This window comes from Pelodiscus sinensis, chromosome 4 (genome assembly GCF_049634645.1).
Source record: "Pelodiscus sinensis isolate JC-2024 chromosome 4, ASM4963464v1, whole genome shotgun sequence".
NCBI classification, from domain to species: Eukaryota; Metazoa; Chordata; order Testudines; family Trionychidae; genus Pelodiscus; species Pelodiscus sinensis.
This window is the reverse complement of record NC_134714.1, coordinates 80,963,343-80,985,794: the sequence shown is the minus strand read 5'-3', so window position 1 is coordinate 80,985,794 and position 22,452 is coordinate 80,963,343. Positions and strand designations below refer to the sequence as shown.

General features: G+C 45.8%; 1 protein-coding gene across 1 annotated transcript in view; it reads right to left on the bottom strand.

Annotated features, from left to right (window-relative positions):
- Positions 1-22,452, bottom strand: part of HSD17B12 (hydroxysteroid 17-beta dehydrogenase 12) — a 157,559-nt gene that overhangs the window by 97,406 nt on the left and 37,701 nt on the right. Inside the window, exon 2 of the mRNA XM_075927517.1 lies at positions 288-334. Within this exon, the coding sequence (XP_075783632.1) occupies positions 288-334 (47 nt within the window). The remainder of the gene's footprint in view (positions 1-287; positions 335-22,452) is intronic.

The following is a 22,452-nucleotide window of genomic DNA, read 5'->3' as shown; positions in this document are numbered from 1 at the left end:
ACAAAATTAACTGTTACCCCAATCATATACATTATATTCCTTTATTTGTTCTATTGTAGGCCAGATTCGCTGCCCAGTCTAAAAGCCAAGCAAAAGTGCAAGATACCAGTTTACATATTCATACTCCACGTGTAATACACAAATGGGGACATTTCAGGTAAAACTGAACAAGGACAGAATTAGTGCACATTTGCATGATTCAGGATGGCATTATACTATTTTACTTCCAGAGTCCAGATATGGTCTGTATCAATTCTGATACTTCTAAAGGGGAAAAAAAGGCTTACCTCTTCTGCATAGGCTTTTCCAATTCCATCTGTAGCTCCTGTGACAACTATAAGAAGGATAAAAGGGGAAAAATAAATTAGCTACCTTTACAATAATAATTTGTAACCAAGAAATCATTAGTAGGTTTCCGGAACACCCCTTCTGACCAAGCAGCTCACCAGGTTACATCCTCACATGGTGCTTTATTCCACATTCTTCTTTATTATTAATTATTTTTAAAGCCAACTTTAGAAAACTGATACTCCCTCTTCTAACTCCGCAATCCAAATTTGGAGACCCAGATTGCTTTTTATGGACCAAATGGTGACTTTCAATTCTCACTTTCAATTGTAAAAATTAAGTTGCGACTATTAAACAGCTCTCAGTTTAGTTTTATTTAAAACAGTGAGATTAAAATGACCAGAGGTCCATACAGAATCGATAAAACTAGACTCATGGTAGACTAAACACCAGCCAGCAAAAAGCTGGTTAGAACTAACTTCCACTCGGATATTCATTTTCTGACCCCTCCACTCACTGCTAACACCCCAGTGTTCAGAAAGGCTAGATTTATAAGTGGAAAGTATGGTCAAACAAATTCTTAGGAACATTTTTCCGCTATAGAAAATTAAATTTTTTAAATTCTGAAAATTTCTGGGGTATGCATGTTTTCTGCAAAAGCTTTTTAGTTTTCAGCAACTGAAAAAAATAGTTGTTTGTATTCTGAACCTTTCAACAAAAGCCAAAGTTTTCAAAATCAACAAACCCATTCATCCTGCTAGTGGCAAGTCTGGCATAGGATGACTAGCTCATCTGTATTGGACCCTCATGTTTTTCTGGGACCCTCACCTACTGATGGGCCATGAGGAACTAAATCTTGGCACATCATGGCCGCTTCTGAGAGGGGTTTCCAAAACTCAATTCACACCACTTTCTATTGTTTTCGCAAATAAAGCTAAATAACACCAGTTCTATCTATTTTCACTACTTTGCTTACCACCTGTTAGCCCCTTTATCCAGCTAAGCATGCACATTCAACACCTCTTTCGTCAACTCTTCTCTGCCAGCCAGCCAACTTAACTACACTTAAATATTCTTCTCACTTGTGCAGATTCCACTCACCTGCCTGTTCTAGTTTACCCCCACAACCCAATTGAGATTTGGCTACATGACAGATGATGTTATCCCTAAATTCACACAAGAACTAGAAATTCCTTTGTGCTGATTCTATTCCTCCCTGTCACTAGCTGGGGTAATTTTGCTCCTATAAACTTACTGTATTAAACTGACTTTGGAGCCTTAACCAAATTTCCTATTCAACTTTAAGTTCAATTAAAATCTGCCGAAGCTGCCTCTCAGGTGTTAGAGTATCATAACTGGGCAACAATGATTTTCCTTCAAAGCATAATTTTGCAAAAGCGGTAGTAACATATTCAAACAAAAGACATCCCCTCTTATGAAGTTTAACTCATGACTATTAATGCACATGCTGCAGATGGGCTGCTTTTAGTAGGATAACAACTGAAATGAGAGCTCATTTAAGGTGCCCATTTCCATTTCTTCTGACCAACAGGTTCACACGAGTCCAGTTTGCTTGCAACAAATCAAGAACAAAACAAGTCATCTGTTTTTGCAGAATTGTAATGAATCTGACAAATGATACTGTCCCTTAAGTTTAAGGGCTAAAGCAAACTCTGCTCTAAACATTACATTATGTTTTATCATACAGTTTGTTAGCGCAGTAAACAAGCCAAGAGAGAAACTGCACCAATACCTTCTCAAATAATGTAATTGACCATCTTTTTACCAGAATTATATTAGTAGAACAAAAGGAAATGCAGGGCCCAACACCAGAATACCCCCATAGTAAAATGGTTCAGACACTTAGCTGTTTCTGAGAGGGAGATTGTACTGTGGTCTCTCCCAGTTCCCAAGTAAATTTTCTAATCATGGGACTCTAGTTCTTAAGAAAGCAAGCATTTTTGTGAAACTAGTCCTCTTTTGCCTGTGTCAAAATGCATGAAAACAAAAACAAAAAAACTGAATCAGGTTGAAACAAACATCTTTGTTTCAACCTGCCTCAAATTGTTTTCAACTCAAACATTTCAAAAGAGTGTCCTGTTCAGGATAGTTCCACTTAGATCGGGGTGGGCAATAATTTTGGAAAGGGGGGGAGCCACTTTACAAATTTTGGAAGTGGTCACGGGCTGACACAGAAGGGGTGGGGCCTCGGGTGGATGGGGGGGAGCTGAGAACTACCCTGCTGGGTACAGTGACATTTTCTGAACCAGCTGCAGCTAATAAGAACAGTTTAATTTAAATTATGAAACAAATTAAGAATTTTAACTTCCTCATGCAAGTTTATCAAACCTCATTTTAAATAAAGTAAAATATGTCCAACACAAAAGGTTTCAACATTCTTTATTTATGGCAGGGGTGGGGAACTTCTTTTGCGTCTGGGGTCACTGACCCACCAAAAAAACAAAAAACAAAAAAAAAAAAACCACCACCAATCAGTTGGGGCCCACACAAGTGAGAAGCAAAAACACTCCTCCAACCTCACCCCACCATCGCTCACTGATGTGGCCCCAACTGAGACACCTCACTCCCTCTCATGCCCCAACCTCACAGGGTGAAGGGAAGGGAAGGGAGAAACTGAGGTTCAGGGCTTTCCATAGACCAGATTTTCTGGGTTTCTGGAATTAGTGGATTTTATGGCTCTGGGCTCCGGTGCATGAGACAGGGCTGTTAGCAAGTAATATAGGAACAGGGTGCAGGATCTGGCAGGGAGATGGGGTGCAGAAGCAGGCTGGGAGTAGGGTGTCTGGCCAGGTGGAGAGAGCAGAACCAAAGGATGGTGCAGCGTGTGGCCAGGAGAGAGGATGCAAGAATAAGGGAGGGTGTCAGAGCAAGCTGGGGGTGCTGGCTCTTAGGGAGGGGGGAAGTGACGCGACTGGGGAGTCTGGACATGAGGGGGAACCTTCCCTGGCTTCATGCTCCTCTGCAGCAACGGCTGCAGCAACGGCTGCAGCGACGAGGTCCTGGCCTCCCCAGAGGGAGGCTTCGTTGCCGCAGCCATGGGCTCCCGGAGGCCACAGACACTGCTGCCACAGCCACACAATCCGGGGTTGGCCCCGAAGCACCGTGGCCACAGGCCACCCAGGAAGCTGGAGGCACCTGTACTGTGGCCTGGGGCTGTACCACAGCCACAGGGTCTGGGGCCAGTCACAACGGCACCACTACTGCAGCCAGGAGGCCTAGGGCCAGCCCGGAAGTGCCAGTACCATAGCCTGAGGCAAGGCCAGCCCCGGAGACACCTCTACCGCGGCCCGGTGCCAGCCCGAAGGCACTGCTACTGTACCAGAGGTGCTGCTACAGTGGTCATGCGGCCTGTGGCCGCCATTGCAGCGGCACCTCCAGCCTCCAGGACTAGCCCCAGACCACGTGGTAGCGGAAGCCGCTCCTCTGGGGCCAGCCCTGTTGAGAAGCCTCAGCTCCAGCACTGTCTCCTCTTCAGTGGCAGCATGGGGAAGGAGAGGTGGGGCTGAGCTCCTTCCCTTCCCCCTGCGGGGCCTGTAATTGCCTCATGGGCTGGATCAAAGCCCAAGGAGTGCTGAATCCGGTCAGTGAGAGGCTTTTGCCCACCCCGACTTAGAGGATGCAGCACAAAGAACAATCACTTACCTTTTTAAACTTTTCTTTGTGGTGTGTTGCTCATGTCCAGTTTATATGTGCGTGCACTGCATGCACAATTGTTGGAAGACTTTTCCCTAGCGGTACTCATTGGGTCAGCTGTAGCGTCCCCCTGTAAAGACTCCTCACAGCATCGCATATGTAACCCTGCTGACCCAACTCCCGTTTCGGTGCTTTCTTGTCAGAACAGTCTCAACAAGGGGAGGTGGGTGGGTCTGGAATGGACATGAGCAACACATCTCAAAGAGCAGTTATAAAAGTAAGTAACCGTTCTTTCTTCAAGTGATGGCTGGTGTACATTCCAATATGTGACTTACCAGCAGTGTGTACCAAGGAGGTCAGACCTCAACTCTTTGCCAAGTGCAGTACAGTTCTGCTGAATGCCATATTATTCGAGGACTGCTGGGTGAAGGTGTAATGAGTCATGAAGTTATGTACTGAGGACCATGTTGCAGCCCTGCAGATGTCCTTAATCAGGACTTGTTCCAGAAATGCCGCCGACAAGGCTTACCCCTGAGTGAAGTAGGCTTTGATAGGTGAAGCCAGCACCTGAGCCAAATCACAGCACAGCTTGATACACATAGTGATCCAGGATGACAGACGCTGTGACAATCAGGAGGTCCTTCATGTGGTCCGCAATAGAAATTAAGTACTGCATCAACTATTGAAAAGGTTTATTATACTCAAGATAAAAAGTAAGGGCATATCTGACATCTAGTGAGTACAGCGCCCTTTCTCTATCCATGTTAAGCGGCTTTGGGAAGAACAACATTCTGGTAGACATGAGAAGGGAACACTACCTTGGACAGGAAGGGAGGATGGGGTTGCTCCTTGTTCTTATAAAAAAAATTGATATGGGAGCTCTGAGGTGAGGGCTTTCAGCTCTGACACCCATCAAGTGGAAGTAATAGCTACCGGAAAGTCCACTTTGTATGAAAGGTAGGTCAGAAATCAGGTGGACAAGGGTGCAAATGAGGGGGAGGGCAAAAGCCAAAAGAGCACCTGAGGATTGAGATGGCTCATACCAGGACCCAAACCTACCCCCACTGTGGTTTCATGCCCAGCTATCACTACAGTTAAACTGCAGTGTCACAATGGGGTCACTTACTGACTAATCATGTAATCAATACAATTTGTATCGGCTACACGATTAGTCAATGACACGCTTCTTAACATCTTTAGTACCTCTGCAGTTCTGAGATGAGGCTCACTATGGCCTGAAAACCGGACTCTAGCAGGGACATTGTCGCCCAGGTAGAATTGAGAAGGGACTCCATTCTCTGCATGGGAATGAGTATGGATTTTGGCAAGCTGAGAATTAGGCCCAGGTGAGAAACTGCGTCTGATCAGGTCCACATGCCTGAGCACCTGGTGTCTCGACATGGCCTTCATTAACCCATCTGCCAGATAGAGGAAGATTTACACCCACTGACTATGTAGAAATTCCACCACTATGACCATGCACTTCATGAAGACTCGAGGTGCTATGTCCAGGCCAAATGGTAAAACTGTCAACTGGTCATGTGTACCTGCCATGACAAGATGCAGGATTCATCCCTTGGCTCTGATGGTATGCCCACAAAATCCAGAAGGCCATTGCATCTGCAACTGCCGCTGGGGTGGTTAAGTCTGTACTGTTGCTATTGAAGAGTCTCGGTGCTGTGACTGGTGTCTGGAGCGAGAGTGGTACCTAGAGGTACGGGATACAAAGGACTCAGCATCTGAGCCACGTGTCATCAGATGCCAACCACAGAGAAGCGAGCCCAATGGTGCCAGTGAATGGTGTTGTGATTAGCTCCTGTGTTTGCTCATGCTGCTGGCTTCCCCACAGTGTCTCGGTGCCAGCATCACAGAGAAGGGGCCCTATGCTGAAGGAACTGGGGAGTCATAGCAGAAGCTGCACAGGGCACCATAGGAACAGTCATTGATGCTGGCACTAAGTACTCCGCAGCACCCAGATATCAATACGGTAAGTATGGCCTGTGGCACCGAGACCAGACCAGGAGGCAGGGGCACAGGCAGTGCCAGAATCAGTGCCGCCATTGTCAGTGGCGCCATTCAAGCATCATCATTGGCACTGTAAACTCAATGAGGTTCCATGTGGCCTCAAAGGTGTCAGGCATGGAGGCCAAGTACAGGTCCTTCACCACCACAGACTCCACCGACACAGGACTCAAGGGGCCTGCCCTTGACGCCAGAGAGCTGGGGCTGAGATGCCCCACTTGGGCAGGCTGAGATGCCCCACTTGGGCAGGCTCGGCACCATGTGGGCAACCTCTGGAGGGACAGAGTTTGTGGTCGGACTTCATCCTTTCCTTAGGCACTGGCAAATATCAATGCCATGCCAAGAAGCCTGGCTTATGGACTGGCATCAGTAATCCTGGCATTGCTCACATTCTGGCGTCAAAGTATCCTGCACCAAGGCTGATGGGCTATGCACTGAGTCGTCAAAGCTGACTCATGAGGCTGAAGTGCTGACTCCATTAGCAGTAACTTCACTCTCTGATCCCTCTCATGTTTAGTACAAGGCTTAAAACCTTTCCAGAAGCCACACTTGTCTTGTTGATGACCTTTTCCAAGACACTGCAAACACTCAGCATGTGGGTCACCTGTAAGCATATATTTTCCACAGTTAACACATTGTTTAAATCCTTGGAGCCGCTGCACACCCCACAGGCTTTACAATCAGGAGGGGGACAGCCCTGCAGAACTAGTACCTAAACTTACTGATAAAAATCTACACAATAAAAATCGTGAAACTATGCTGTAGAGAAGAACTACTGTCTAAGCAAGAAGTCAGATGCTCCAATGACCGTCACTGTGAAAAGAACGAACTAAAGTGTGAGGTGAGTCAGCAGGGGTATACATGCAATGCCATGAGGTATCACAAGGGGCACTACAGCTGATCCAACGAGTGCAACTAAGGAAAAGTCTTCCAACGATCGGGGACAGTGCACGAAACACATATTGGAATGCACATGAGCAATCACTAAGAAGAATTTCTGTTTTATACAGCCATAAATTAACCTGCTGGTTAATCCGCAACAGACAATTAAGCTATGCCACAAATATCCAGTAAAGCATTTAACGACTGACCTTTAAATTATGGAAGAGTCAGTTAACCAGTACAATATCTGGCCTTCAGTAGGGCTGTGAAAGGTTAATTGGTTAACTGGTAAGCATCATACTTAAAGAGTGATGCTTACCAGTTCCCATTAACCAGTGGGGGATAAACAGCTCCCAGCCCACCTCAGGCAAGGGACTGCTTCAGCCTCGCAGAGCCCACTGTCGGGCCGTCTGGAGCAGTTGTCTGATCATGACCATTTTAAGATACTTTATTAATTGCTCATAACTTTGCTAACCATTTGGGCTGAAATTTTCCATGCTGTATGTCTGCCTGTCCTGACAAGCTCTTGCTCTGGGTGTTGTTACCAGCTGCTCTGGAACAGGCACCAGAAAGGAAAGAAGCTCTCAGTAACCATTCCCCTGGCTTCCACTACCCCACAGATGAAGGAGGAGGAAGCCTCTGTGCCCACACACATCAGAAACCACAGAGGGAAACTGTTGCAGCATGCCCTCATCCCCGTGAGTCCCCACAGGGCATCCCTCCATGCCCAGTAGAAGCCAAAGTATGGAGAACACCCCAGAAGTGCCACCTGACCCCATTTCTGGCAGAAGCCTCAGAGAAGCTGAAGCCATTGTGCCTGACCCTCGTCTCCAGCAGAAGTACTGGACAGGTGGGATGGGAGAAGCCCCAGTGCACTGTTCTGTCCTCCATAGAAGCATGTGGGTGGAGAGCTAAGTTTCCTTTAAGTGCTCTGGGTAATCCCCCAGGCCACATTGCTCAGGGAGGGGGCATCCTGGGCCCCATACTCTCCTTGGGATGACCCTGCCTATCTCATGCTAGAAAAGTTACTAAATTAAAAAAAAAAATCTTCTGCAGGTGGACACATTGTCATGCCTCCTTTTCTGGATCTCCAATTTTATACCCTATGGCAGTGGTTCTTAACTTATTTATCTTTGTGGGTCATATATACAGCCCTCAATTTGTTACATAAACTTCAAGGGCTGAGTGGCAAAGAAGCTCGGAATTCCAACTCTGTGGGGCCAACCCTGGGCTGCCAACCCCACTGAACTGGGCAGCATGACAGCCCAGATCCCATGGTGCCATGTAGGCAGAAACCTGGAGCCCGCCACATAGGCCAGCCTTTAGAGCACAGTTGAGCTGGGCCACAGCGGTGTGCTAACAGGGCCGTATGCCGCCTGTGGGCTACAGGTTGAGAACTGCTGCCCTACGGTTTGAGTTGCAGAAATGCTGAGCACTCAACTGCAAATGAAATTAGTGGAAGTTGTGTTATCATAAGGCAATTCATATTGAAGTTTCAGAGATCTTCTGATTCCAAGATCAGAAAGGATCATTGTGATCTACTTGTCTAACCCAGTCCATAAAACTTCCCTAAAGTTTAGAGTAGGGGTGAATTACCTTTTGCCTGTGGGCTGGATCTGACCTGTTCATTTGATCAAGCCTGCAGCAAGTCTCCGCACTGAAGGCTAGAAGCCCTGAGCCTCAGCACCTGCCCCCGTGGAGATGGAGCACGGACACTGGATGGATGGAAAGGGGGCAAGATGAGTGTGAGAGTTTGCTGAAGGGCTGTTTTGGCACTTCTCACTTGGGAGCAGAAGGGTTGTGGGTGGGATTGCTTTTTACTTTACAGGCTGCTGACTGATCTTTCTATGGGTCAGTGGTCCCTGAATGAAAAAAAGCATATCTTGTTAGAGCATCTCTTTCTGGAAGAAGATGCTACATACTTTGCAAAATCATGTCCACGGTGTCCAAACTAGCCACCCAAAAGTAATGGGTATTTATAGCCATAATCTCTCTGCTTCAGTTTATCTGTATGACTGGACTAATTACTACTCATCTTACTGGGCGATGTGAAAATAAATTCACTACATTTGGGAAGCACTCCAATACTACAGCAATGAGTTCCATAATAACAATCACACATATGATCATTTCATCAATTACTTCAGGGTGGAAAAACGAAGTTCTTTAACATCACAATCTCTCCACTGCCACGGGGAGGACTATACAGTTCCTGAAATCCAACCACTGGATAATCAAACCAGTTGACAAAGGGGGTGCCACCATAGTTCTCAACCACAACAACAACATTAACAAAGCCACACAACAGCTCCCCCATACTGTTTACTATTAAAAAAATACTCAAAGATGGCTCCCTCTTCCCCACACACACTCACTCCATAATTCAGAGGCGTTATCACCAAATCCTTCTCCCACACAATATCAAGAGAACCTACAAGCCTCAGAGACTTTCTAGCTGCTTAAGATACACTAACAAGGGAATACAGGACAACCTGTCATATCTAACTATCCCACTCTTACTGAAGAACTACCAGGTCTCTTAGAAATCCTCAAAGTATTCACTATACAGATAGGCCAGCTTCCTCCAGGATACAACTGACTTCCTCCAAAAACCTGGCAACATTAAGAATATCACCAGAACACCATATTGACCAACATGAATACTACTTCCCAATAAACCAACAGACCTCTCAAAGTCAGCATCCTTGCCTGCCACAACTACAGGACAATTGACAACAATCCATCCCAAAACTGTTGCCAAAACATCCATTTCCTCCTCATCTGTAATAATCTTATAACCAACAAGGACAGCTTGAGAACAAAGGTGCACCAGGAATTACTTCATAGCCTTTGCTACTGTATCAGGAACCAGAGGCACAACAGATAATAGTCTCTAAGCAGACTTCAAAACCTTCAAGTCTGCTACCCGTTCTGCCCCAAAATATTCCCACTTATAATACTTACTGCAAAAGCCACATTATACACACACTATGGTACAAGCAAGCCTATAACTGGACAAAAGCACATTCCATGATCATTCAGCACATGCTCAGTCTGCCTGCTGCCATGTTGGTGGAAATCATAAGTCTTGATCACCTAGACAGTAGAGTAGGGCCACTTAAAAAAAAAAAAAAAAAAAAAAATCAGAAGAGGCACGGACATTCCATTGATGACTTTTGCTAGGAAGAAATGTCTCCACTTGCCCTGAAACAGGCCACACTTTCAGATCACCTTGACATCATGCACTCCACAAGTGAATCCTATGTAGGCATTTGCAACTACGCCCTGGTGTTCTACAAGGGCCTGCATAATGACATAGCTGTATTCTTTCCTGACAGTGTACTGACTTTCTCCAAATAGTAGGGATTGCATAGGATTGAGTGCACTTTTAATTTCTGCAGGAACCCCATCTACTCAAAACATGTAATTCTTCTATTAATATTTTCCACTAGAACCACTCTGGATTGCAGTGGAGCAGTAAATACCTTGCAAGTCTCTGTGACTATTGAGCTACCTGATTTGCCTATCCCAAAATGATTACTAATAGCTCTATAATAAATTGTATTGCTGGCTACCAGTTACAGACCCTGGCTATATTTAAACTGTAGGCTTCTTTCGGAAGAACCTTTTTTTGGAAAAGATATTCCGAAAAAAACTTCTTCCGAAAGAGAGCGCCCACACACAAAAGTGCATTGAAAACGCAATCTGCTTTTTCGAAAGATAGCGTCCACACTGAATGGACAGTATCTCGCATTTAAGTTGTGATTACTATGGACGGAGTGGCCACCAGGGCACCTGTGCTTTTTCCTTTTTTGAAAGAACTCTCCCGCATCCACACACACTTTTCTCAGGAGCTCTTTCGGAAAAAGGCTCTTCCTCATAGAAAGAGGATTACCGATGCTGGAAAAAACCCTCTGTTCTTTCTATTTACTTTTGGAAGAACGCGATTTTAGTGTGGACATACCCCCCAACTGGGATAAAATCTGGGACCTCCGGAGCTAAACACATGAGCCTCTACTGCATAAACTAAAATACATATCTCTCTTTACCAAGGCTATATAGGAAGCTTGTCAATCTCTAGCTGATCTAGGTGTCCCCTGAAGGAGAGATAATGTGCCCCATCAAGGAGACATGGGTTACAGATGCATTTTTGACCAGTGATTCTCAACGTCTTCACCATTGTGAGCTGCATGCAATAATATCTGTATGGCTGTGAGGACTAGAAATGTAAAAAATGTCTAAAAAAGTAACCATATAACACCTAAACTTCTCAGCAGTTACACGGTTAACCGTTTTTTGGCCAGGTGGGTCTAGGGAAAGAGGAGGTGCCCCCTGCAGGCTCTGCAGTATAATGCTTAGAATGCGGTGCTCACAGTGCAGCTGACTCCCGGGTAGTGGGGCTGGTAGCTGGGAACCAGTGCGCATTAGCCAGCTCCCACATGCACTAGCTCCAACCCTGCTCCCGGGGAGTGGCTACTGCACTCCACACTGTGGGCTCTGCAGTATAAGGCTTACATGCCTCATATGCCAGCTCTTGACCTCTGGCCTTGCTCCTGAGAAGCTGGCAGAACTGCAGGCTCTGCAGCATAAGCCTTCTACTGCATAGCCCACGCTAAGGCAGCCCACTCCCCGGGAGCAAGGCCAGCAGCTGGAAGCCGCCACACATCTGCAGGGAAGAAGAGTTTAACCACAACAGAAAGAGATAAGATGATGCTTATCAGTCAAACTCTTACATCCCTAGTGAGGGCATCAAATAGACCACAGTTGAGATGATTAGGCCACAGCTGGAGAATCACTGTATGTGGACTGTTACTATGTCTCTCAGAGTGTTGCCCTGATGCTCAAGGTACAGAACAAGCTCCTCTCACAGCTCTAAAATGCTGCTTTTTTCTTATGAACGTTCCAGACCCACTACTAATCACCACATTTCCATCATGATGTACGTTCAGTCTGAGCTTGTGGTCCTTGTCTAGAAGGAGAGCTTTTTTTGGTGGGGGGCGGGAGGGGGTGGAAAAAAGCATAAGCATGGCAGTGAGCTCTATTCCCCTTCTACTTCTAACAGCAAACTGTCTTCTTCAGTCAAAGAGCCAATACTGAAACACTCGCCACCATTCACTTTGCAACAGTCCCTTCAGAGGCACACCAAATCAGCATTGCCTCCATTAACAAAAACAGTTCTGACAAGCAAAAGCATGCCTTAGAGCAGTGGTCTCCAACCTTTTTACATCCAAGATCACTTTTTAAATGACAGCCCAAGCCAAGATCTACCGCCCCGCCCCTTGCTTAAAACCCCGCCCCTTCCTTGAAGCTCAGACCTCTCTATTATCCTCCTGTCCATCACTTGCTATCCCCAATCCTTATACTGCTGCTTTATTTTATATTCTTCTGTAGGAAGAGGTTTTTCCAACATTTGGCCTGTCTAGACTGGACCAAATGCCAGAAAAAAACCCTTCTTTTGGAATCCCCCTTATTCCTTGTGGAAAGAGGAATATAGGGGTGACCGAAAGAGCATGTTTGCTCTTCCACTAAAAAAGCAGAAGAACAAACGCAACCCTGGATGCAGAAGGGTTTTTCTGGGATATCTCCAGAATCCTAAAAAACTCCTGCAATCTAGCCGGACCCTCGCTGGGCTAAGACAGGATGTGTAGTCTCTGGGGTAGGAATGAGGAATTTGGGTGTGGGAAAGGGTGAGAGGTGCAAGCTCTGGAAAGAAATCTGGATGCAGGAGGAGGTGGAGAAGGGGACATTGGCTCGGGGAGGGGGCTCCAGGACAGGCAGTGTTGGGGTACTAAGCAAGCCACAGGCTTGTAGATGTGAGGGTACAGGAATTTGGGTTGGGGTATGTGAGGGGCTTAGGGTAGGGGATTCCAGTGTTTGATAGGCTCAGATCTAGGGTCGGGGGAAGGGGGAATGCAGGAGTGGTTGTGGCCAGATGGGGGCTTGGCCCCAACTAGGGGTTTGTTGGACAGACTTCATTTTTAAATAAAATACTATGTTAAACACAAAAAGTTTCTGCATTGTCTTTATTTATGAGAATGGCAGGGAACCTGCATTGAGTCAGGGGTCACTGACCCATAGAAAAGTCATTTGGGAGCAGGGGACACAGAACTGGGGAGGAGTGCTAGTGGGTTCTGGGGCAGGGAACAGGGTGCCAGTGGGGCAGGGGAGAGGGGGAAAGGGTGCCAGAAGGACAGGTTTCTGTGAGGGCAGGAAGACAGGTTTCTGCAGACAGGAGCAGGGGGACAGGTTTCTGTAGTAGGGAAGGCAGGGGAACAGGTTTCTGCAGTGGGGGACAGGGTGCTGAGGGGTAGGTTTCCGCAGAGGGGTGGGGGGACAAGGGAGAAGGAACAGGGGGGCAGGAGGACGGGGGACAGATTTGGGGCAGGGAGTTCCCTACACTAGCCACAGAGGGAAGCCTCCGTCCCGCGCTGACCACAGGGCAGCTGGGCTGGAGCGAAGAGAAGCGGCTTCTCTTCGCTCCAGCCCGGCTGCCCTGCTCTCAGCCCAGGGAGGCTGCACCTAGTTCTAGCTGTGCTGGAGCAAGCTTCCCGGGCTGAAGTGCAGGGAAGCCAGGCTGGAGCAAAGAGAAGCGGCTCGGTCAAAGTGCACCATGTTCCACATGGGCTGGCGCAGAGGGAAAGCTGCCTGGCCAGCTGCCTGTGGTGTTCAGCCTGGAAGAGGCTGAACCACGCTCCAGCTGATCAGGCGGCTTCTCCTCTGCGCCTGCCCAAGGAGCATGGTACACCCTGGCTGAGCGCCATGGCCAGCTGGCTGGGGTGTTTCAGCCCTCCCCACCTCCCAACTCCCACCATTCTGCACAGCTACTCACCTGTTGTTGCTCAGTGAGTAGCTGCTCCTCAAATGAGGAAGTCAAATTTAAATGTATTGTGCAGGCGCGCAGTTCAGAGAGGGCTCAAGAGCAACTCTTAGAGCCCCTTAGATTGACCGGTAGATCACAATCTACCAGTTGGTGACCACGGCCTTAGAGCATCAGGAGGTAACTACACACAAACGGGCCTAGATCACTTTCACTTATAATCCCCAGATGAGCTGGACACATTGTCCCATGATACCATTCAAGAGTGAGCATCAAGTGATGCAGCTCTTTGTGGCAATAAAGCACAGCATATGGACCTAGAATTTTTTTCATTTTTCATGACAGAAAGATCGCAAGTGTGGACATAGAGCATGAAAATAGGAACGCAAAACTTTACTACTGTTCTGCAATGTGGTTGCACTCTACGGCGTTATAATAAAACATTAATAAATGACTTCCCATAGCTAGCTGTGAAGACAAAGCCAAACGTTCTACTCCCCCCCCCAAACTGAATTTAGCAAAAATGCAATGCAGTGTGCATGCGTGTAAGAACATAAACAAGCTCTACAAAAATGGGAACTCAAACATCAATACAGTCTCATTACCTCTATGGTCATGGGAATCAAGTCAGGGGTCCTTATACATAGGTTTCCTAGGAGCTAAGGAAAAAGTTTAGGTAACAGACAATCTAAAGATGGAAGCTCAGCCATACATCCAGGCTTCAATTCAGACTCACTAATGTGGTACTGTGTGTTCTCATCTGCTGCAAAGAATGGCTTTGGCATATCATGTGACACATGGATGTGGGAGAAATATGACAGCAGAAGTGGCTACAGTGGAATCTGTCTCCAGTGCATGAGGAGAGATTTATATTTGTGAGTAGCCACTGCTCTACTATGTGCAGGAGCATGTCACTGTCAGATCTCAGTTTTAAAGACTTATTCAATTAAAATGAGGTGCAAACCAGGTTATATATTATTTCTGAGCTAAAGCAGGTTTTAGCACTACACAAAATCAACTAGGAAACAGTTTTTTTCTTGTTTTGAAGTGGTATAACTCATAGGAACATCTCACAGTAGAAAGCTTAACATGGGTGTGAACTTCAATACCATAGATGTCTCACAAATCTGAAGTCTTCAGCTATAGAATAATACGAATGCTATATCAAGAATATTCCAGCTCTTTGGTAGAAACTGGCAAGAAGAGAGACTGTCCCTGCTTGGCACTAAATAGTGTCTTATGTATTACTGATTATATAAGACAATATCAACTGACCAATGCCTAGCTCCCAAATTATCTGCAGCCACGCAAAGTACTTTAGCCCATGTTGGTTATTCTACTTTTTGTCCTTAACTTGCTAGGAGCAGTTATTTTTAGTAAGAAACCAATCAACCTTATCAAAATCAAGTATCAAAAATAGACTGGAGAAACACTGGAAGCAAACACTATTTTTAGCTGCTCTGTCTATTCCCTGCCGTTACCCACCAGATTCTGACTGCACAGCCCATGCACAAGTGCTTAGTTATTCTAGGCAGATCCTCCTCGTGACCCTTTTTTCCCTGAACACCTGAATGCAGAAAACACTCGATTGATTAAAGATTAATACTGCCGCAAACCGTGACAGCTGCCTTTCGTCTGAGTGCTTTTGGGGTGGGGGAGAATATGGAATGACAGAGCTTGCATCAGTATTCCTCTTGGGGATTTATTACATGGAAAGAAAATTGCTATTTCAATTCCCTTTTGTTGCTAAAAATAGGAGCCCCAATTGATTCAAGCAAACAGGGCACCAGCTTAGCAATGCCAAATTTAGAAACCACTGAAGTCCCTAAGAGTGAACACTAACGCAGTCTAACACATGCCAGCTCACATTTAACAAAGAACAAAGAAGATAAGCATGCAGACTGCAAGTTAATAAGACAGCAGCAACTCTCTGCATTTTTATTAAGAAAAAAACAGAAAATTGGTGCAAACACAGAAGTGTGACTTCTATTAGCTGCTTTAAATAGATAATTCAGCAGAAAAAAGCAGGCACTAAATAAAAAAACATAGAAATTGGGGTTCTCCCCCTCATGAAAAATATTTCTATGCAAAACATAATACATTAACGTGAGGCTCAGTCCAACAGCCTAGTGACTATGAGTAGTCAGGCTAGGGAATGAGGTTCATTTCCCAGATCCAGCAACTTATTTGCTACCATGGCTCTGTTCTTGGTCCCCTCCTCCTCTTTCAGCAATCTCAAAATAGAATTCATTTTCTTCAAAATTAAAAAAAAATAATAATTTCACCTTAGTTTATGGAACAAAAAGATATAAATGAGCCACAAGTCTGCATTTGTTAAATTTTTTTAAAATTTGCTTCTAAATTAAATTGTGAAGAAATTACAATCCCAAAACAAAGACACCTGAAACCTCTGAAAAAACAACAAACGGTCTGGTAGCACTTTATAGACTAACAAAACATGTAGATGGTATCATGAACTTTCGTGGCCACAGCCCACTTCTTCAAATGACCGGAGTCCAGTCATCTGAAGTGGGCTGTGCCCACGAAAGCTCATGATACCATCTACATGTTTTGTTAGTCTATAAAGTGCTACCAGACCGTTTGTTGTTTTTTCTGTAACAGACTAACTCAGCTACCCCCTGAAGCTCCTGAAACCTCTTTGTTAGTTTACATTCTGATAGCTCCACTGCCTTCCTCCATCTGTCCTCCTCCTCTAATGAGGGTCCCTAAGGGTTCTGTTCTTGGTCCTTGACTTTTCTTTATACAACCCATCCCTAAGTGACCTCGCCACTCTAATGGAATTCATTACTATCCCAATTCCAACAACTCAACCTCTCCCAAGCTTGGATGACTCATATCAAGCTCAACATGGTCAAAACAAAGTTCATAATCTCACAGATACAGAGAACAGAGGTCAGGGTAAGAGTTTAAGATGAGAAGAGACCATGAGATTATCTACTCCAGTTTCCTCAGTATTTCAGGCCACCATCACCCACACTCTAAACCCTACAAATGAAATTAGAGAAAAGTTATACTGCTCACAGGAGACTAAACTGTTAAATGCCACAAAGAGAATAGGAGAGACCAAGGCCTGAAGTTGTGGAATGTGAGAGTATAACTGTCAACAAAAATACCATCCTCTATCTCTGAGTCTTACAATTTGGTGGTTGTCTTTGACTCCCCCTCACCTTCCTTCCTACAGACCGAGCTGTGAAATTGGACTGAAGGAACCAGGCCAAGTTGGAAAGACAGTGATGAGTCAGTGTACTGATGGTAGCTTAGGCCCTACCTTTGAGATCACCCAGAGAAAGAAAACAAGGAACCTAAGATACACCCAAATGAGACCCTTCCAGAAAGTGGAGAAAGGAGAAAAAGCAGACATACTGCAGGAACAGCCAGAGAGGAAGAGAGTGCTATATCATGAAAGCCAAGGCAGAGTAAGGTGATAAGTAGGAAGGAGTGATCAGTCTCAAAGTAAGGAGGGTGAGAATGGAATAGAAGCCCAGACAAGAGCAATTTGAGTGGAAGAGAAGGTAGAAGTCAGGTTGCCAAGTATGCATGATGGAAACTTGAGGCAACTGATGAAAAAAGTACATTTGAAGCATTTAAAGATGAAAGACGATAGGAAGTAACTGGAGAGAAAGTAAGATAAAAGGATAGTTCTTGTATTTTTTAAAAATACAATCCCAACTGTTTACCTCTAGAACCAGAATCACATTTTCAGTTGTCTCTTTCACAAGCAAAAAACACCACGAATGAAAAAACTATGAACAGTTAATGTACAGCAAATTATATAACATGATGATTTCAAGCAATTACCAGTGCATGAGAAGTCAAGCTCTATTCTCACCTCAACATTTACATTTAAGCCACTCAAACAGGTCTCCATTTCAACAGATCAGAGAGTTAAGTTACTTTGAGCCCATCTGAGGCATACCTCCAGAGTGACAAAGGGATAAAGGAGTTCACAAGAACTATTAGTTTCTCAAGAATGGAATATTAAAGGCACAATTGTGAACTATCTCAACGTGGAAGGGAGGAGGGGAAGAGCGGGAGTGGGAGCGGGAGCACACGCCCGAGAGAGAGAGAAAATAGTAGGAGGCCAAAATAGCTCAATCAGGAGCTCTTTAATAACTTGACAGTCAAAAAGGAATCTTACAAAAAGTGGAAACATGGAGGAATTGCTAAAAAGGAGTTCAAAAGAATAGCATCAGGAACAAGGCTATAGGAACAATATCTGAAAGCCTAAAGCACAAAATGAGTTACACTTAGTAAGGGACATAAGAGAATAAATTCTTTAAATACCAATGAAGAGCAAAAGAGAAGAAGAGAACACCTAGCTCCTCTACTTAGCAAGGAACAGCTCATAATTGGTGACATCAAGAAGTCGGAGGCATTTAATGTCTATTTTGCTTCAGTCGTCATTATAAAGGTTAACGCTGACCTAACAATATTAACAGAGAAGGAACAAACCAAAATAGGGAAACAAATTACAAAATATTTCAATAATTAGATATATTCAAATTTGCAGGACCTGATGAAATTCATCCCACAGTACTTTAAGAACTAGCTGAAACAATCTTAGAACAGCTGGAGATTATCTTTGAAAACTCCACGATGATGGGTGAGGTCCCAAAGCACAGGGCCCCAGGAATTATAGACAAGACAACCTAACTTTGATATCTGGAAAGATACTGGAACAAATTATTAAACAATCCATTTGTAAGTACCCAGACGAAAAGGGCATAAGAAACAGCTAGAACAGCTTTATCAAGAACAAGTCATGCCAAACCAACCCAATTTCCTTCTTTGACAAGGTTATTAGCCTTCTGGATACAGGGAAGCAATAGATGTAATATGTCTTGATTACAGTGCCACATTACTTTTTTTTTATAAGCAAACTAGGGAAAGGTGGATTGGAGCAGTGTTTCTCAACCAGTGGTACAAGTACCCTCAGAGGTACTCGAGAGAAGTCGGGGGAGGGTACGTCAACAATTGAAATTTGGAGAAAACTGAATTTTTGTTTTCAGTTTTACAGTGCTTTATATTTTTTTTGTACTTTTTACACCCAAAAATTTCATCTCCCACCCGGCTATGATTAAGTTGTTTAAACAAATGTGATGCAATGGTAGAAAAATATTGTGTGCGTCTGAAAACTATAGGTACTGGGGGGTACTTATGTTTTTAAAGGGATATTTTATAAAAAAGGTTGAGAAACACTGGAGTAGAGGAAGTTACTAAAAAGGTGGATGTACAAGTGGTTGAAAGACTCAAAGAGTAGTTATTAGGACGGCATATGTGGTGGTGTCTTACGAGTCAGTGCAAGTCCAGAGCTATACAATATTTTCATTAATGACTTGATCAACAGAGTGGAGCATGTTTATAAAATCTGCAAAGCACATAGTTCAGGGGGGGACGGGGGAGGAAGTTACAAGCACTTTGGAGGACAGGATTAGAATTCAAAATGCCCTTGACAAATTGAAGAATTGGTCTGAAATCAAACAAGATGACATTCAATAAAGACAGATGTAAAGTACTTCAGTTTGGAAAAAAAAGCATACAACTAAAAAAAATGGGGAAAATTATTGAGGTCAGAGGTGAAGAACAAACAGCCTATGGGTTGGACTCCGTACACCAGGGTTAGCTCCTGGCTGGCCACCAGAGCTTTAATTTACTTGCACATCTGCAGATACGGCTGCCCACAGCTCCCATTGATCCCCGGCCAATGGGAGCTGCAGAAAGCACTATCCCAATCCATGTCACTCCTCACAGTTTCCATTGACCAGGAACTGCGATCCACAGCCAACAGGATCTGGGAGCTGCTGTATCTGTGGACACACAAGTAATTAAGGCACTGGTAACTTGCCAGGAACTAACCCTGGTGAACTGTATCTACCTTACAGGCCCCTTATTGTGCATGCCTGGTCTAGGGGATAGCATTGCTGAAAAGGAAGTGAGGGGTATAAAGGATCATAAATGGAATGACTCAGCAATGTGATGCAGCTGTGAATAAAAACAACATTCAGGAGTGAATTAACAGGAAAGTCATATGTAAGACACGGGAAATAATTGTCCCACTTTACTTAGCATCAATGAGGCCTCAATTCAAGTCCTGGGTCTAATTCTGGGAGCCACACTTAAGGAAAGTTGTGAACAAATTGGAGAGCATCCAAAAGACAGCAACAAAAAATGAAAGATTTAGAACACTTGACCTATGAAGAAAGATTTAAAAAAACTAGGTACACAATCTAGAAAAAGAGAAAACTTAAGGGGTACCTGATCATAATCTTCAAACATATTAAGGGCTGTGATCAATTGTTCTCCATGTCTATTGAAGGGAGAACAAGAAATAATGGATTTAATCTGCAGCAATGGAGATTGAGTTTAGAAAGCAAGAATTTTTTTTTCCCTATCTGTAAGCATAGTTGAGTACTCGAATAAGTTTTGAAGGGAAGTTGTGAAATTCTCACCCTCGGAAGCTTTTTAAAACACATTGGACAAATACCAATGAGGAATAGCCAAGGTTGACTTGGTCCTGCCTCAGAGCAGGGGCTGGTCTTGATGATCTCATGAGGTCTTCTTTACTCCCAGGGAAGTTGTGCCAAAAAGTTAAATACTGGCCCCAACCCTGCTCAGTTCCTTCCTGCCAGAAACTCCGATGAAGGGGAGGTGGGCGGGATTGGAATGGACATAAGCAACATCTCAAAGAACAGTTAAGAGGTAAGTAACCGTTTTTTCTTCGAGTGCTTGCTTATGTCCATTCCATTTAGGTGATTCCCAAGCCATAACTATGGAGGTGGGGTCGGAAATCTAGATAGCGACAGATTGTAGCACAGACATCCCCACAGCCACATCCTGCCGGGCCTGCTGTGAGATAGCGTAATGCGTGTTGAACGTGTGCATGGACGACCACATGGCCACCATGCATATCTCAAGGATTGTCACCTGGGCTAAGAATGCTGTGGACAACACCTAGACCCTAGTGGAATGGGCAGTGACTTGGGGTCACCTTGTCCCTGGAAAACACCATACACGGCAGTTCTGAGGACAAAGCCCACAACTCTGAGATCCTCTGAGCCGAGGTAATAGCCACCAAGGATGCCACCATCCAGGATAGGTGAGACAGGGAACAGGTAGCGAGCAGCTCGAACAGGTGTGCCCCCCCCCATATCAGCTCACGAAGCACTAGGTTTAAATCCCACTGAGGAATGGGCTGCCTGACCTGTGGGTATAGCCTGTCCAGGCCCTTCAAAAATCTCTTGACTATAGGTAGAGCGAATACCGAGCGCCCCCAGATGAAAAGCCGCAATGGCTGCCAGGTGCACTCTAACCGAGGAGTTAGACAGCCACTGCTGCCTGAACTCTAGCACAGAGTCTAAGATACACAGTGTAGGGGCCTCAAACGGGTCCACATCCTGCTCCCTGGCCCAAGAGGAGCGGAGCTCCTCCCCGCTCAGCCACTGGTCTTCCAGGCCATGAGGTGCAGGGAGTGCAGGTCCAGGTGACAGAGAAGACATTGCCCGATGCTTTGAGTGAGCAGGTCCGGGACCCGCAGGAGGAGGATGGGGTCCTCCTTCACGAGGCCCTGTAGGGTCGTGTACCAGTGTTGGCGGGGCCACACCGGGGCAATGAAATTAATGTTGCCCGGAACCTCCTGACCCATAAGACCACCTCATGAATAAGGGGAAATGGGGGAAACGCGTATCGGAGGCCCTTGGGGGACGCCCTGATAGGGCGATGGCCCAAGGACCCGATACCCCTCCCCCTGTACGAGTAGAACAAGGGGCATTCCTTGTTGCTGCTCGAAGCAAACAGATCAAGAAGGGGAGCACCACACCTCAGGAAGAGTGAGCTGACCACCTCCTCCTTGAGGGACCACTCATGGGCCACAAAAGCTCTGCTGAGCCGGTCCACCAGGGTTTTGTCCACCCCCGGCAGGTACGTCCCCTGCACCTGTGTGTCATGCGCCACGCATAACTCCCAAAGGACTATTGCCTCCTGGTACAGGGGAGAGCAGCGAGTACCAACCTGCCTGTTGATATAGTACATAACAACTGTGTTGTCTATCTGGACCAACACACAGTTTCCGCCGAGGTGGGGAAGAAATGCTGTGCATGCGAGCTGGACTGCCCGCAACTCCCGGACATTGATATGCAGCCGCCTCTCCGTTTCGGACCATATACCTTGAGTTTTCAGGTCATCCAGGTGGGCTCCCCAACCTGCTTCCGAGGCGTTCATACCCAGATGCATTGCGGGGGAGGGGGCGCAAACAGTACCCCGCTGCACACCTCCTCAGTCATCAACCACTCCAGTGTTGACAGGATCGCTGGTGGGATGGTGACCATCCTGTCCATGTGGTCCCATGCCGGCCTGTAAATGCTCAACAGCCAAGACTGGAGCGGGCGCAGTCTCAACCTGGCGTGCCGAAGCATGTACGTACAGGCCACCATGTGCCCCAAGAGTTTCAGGCACTGTCTCACTGTGGTCAAGGGGGCAGCCTGGAACTCCTGGACCAACCCTCTGATCATTTGGAACCTGGGGCCCTGGAGGTAGGCCCTCCCCCTCGTGGCGTACAGTCTTGCCCCCAGGAACTCGATGACCTGCGTGGGGGTTAGGGTCGACTTTGCCTCATTTACCCAGAGCCCTAACCGGTCCAAAGTCTGTCTGGTCAATAGTATGGACTCCTGAACCTGCTCCCTGGACCATCCCCAGAGGAGCCAGTCATCCAGATACGGGTAGACATGGACCCCTTCCTTCCTTAGCATGGCTACCACTACTGCCATGCATTT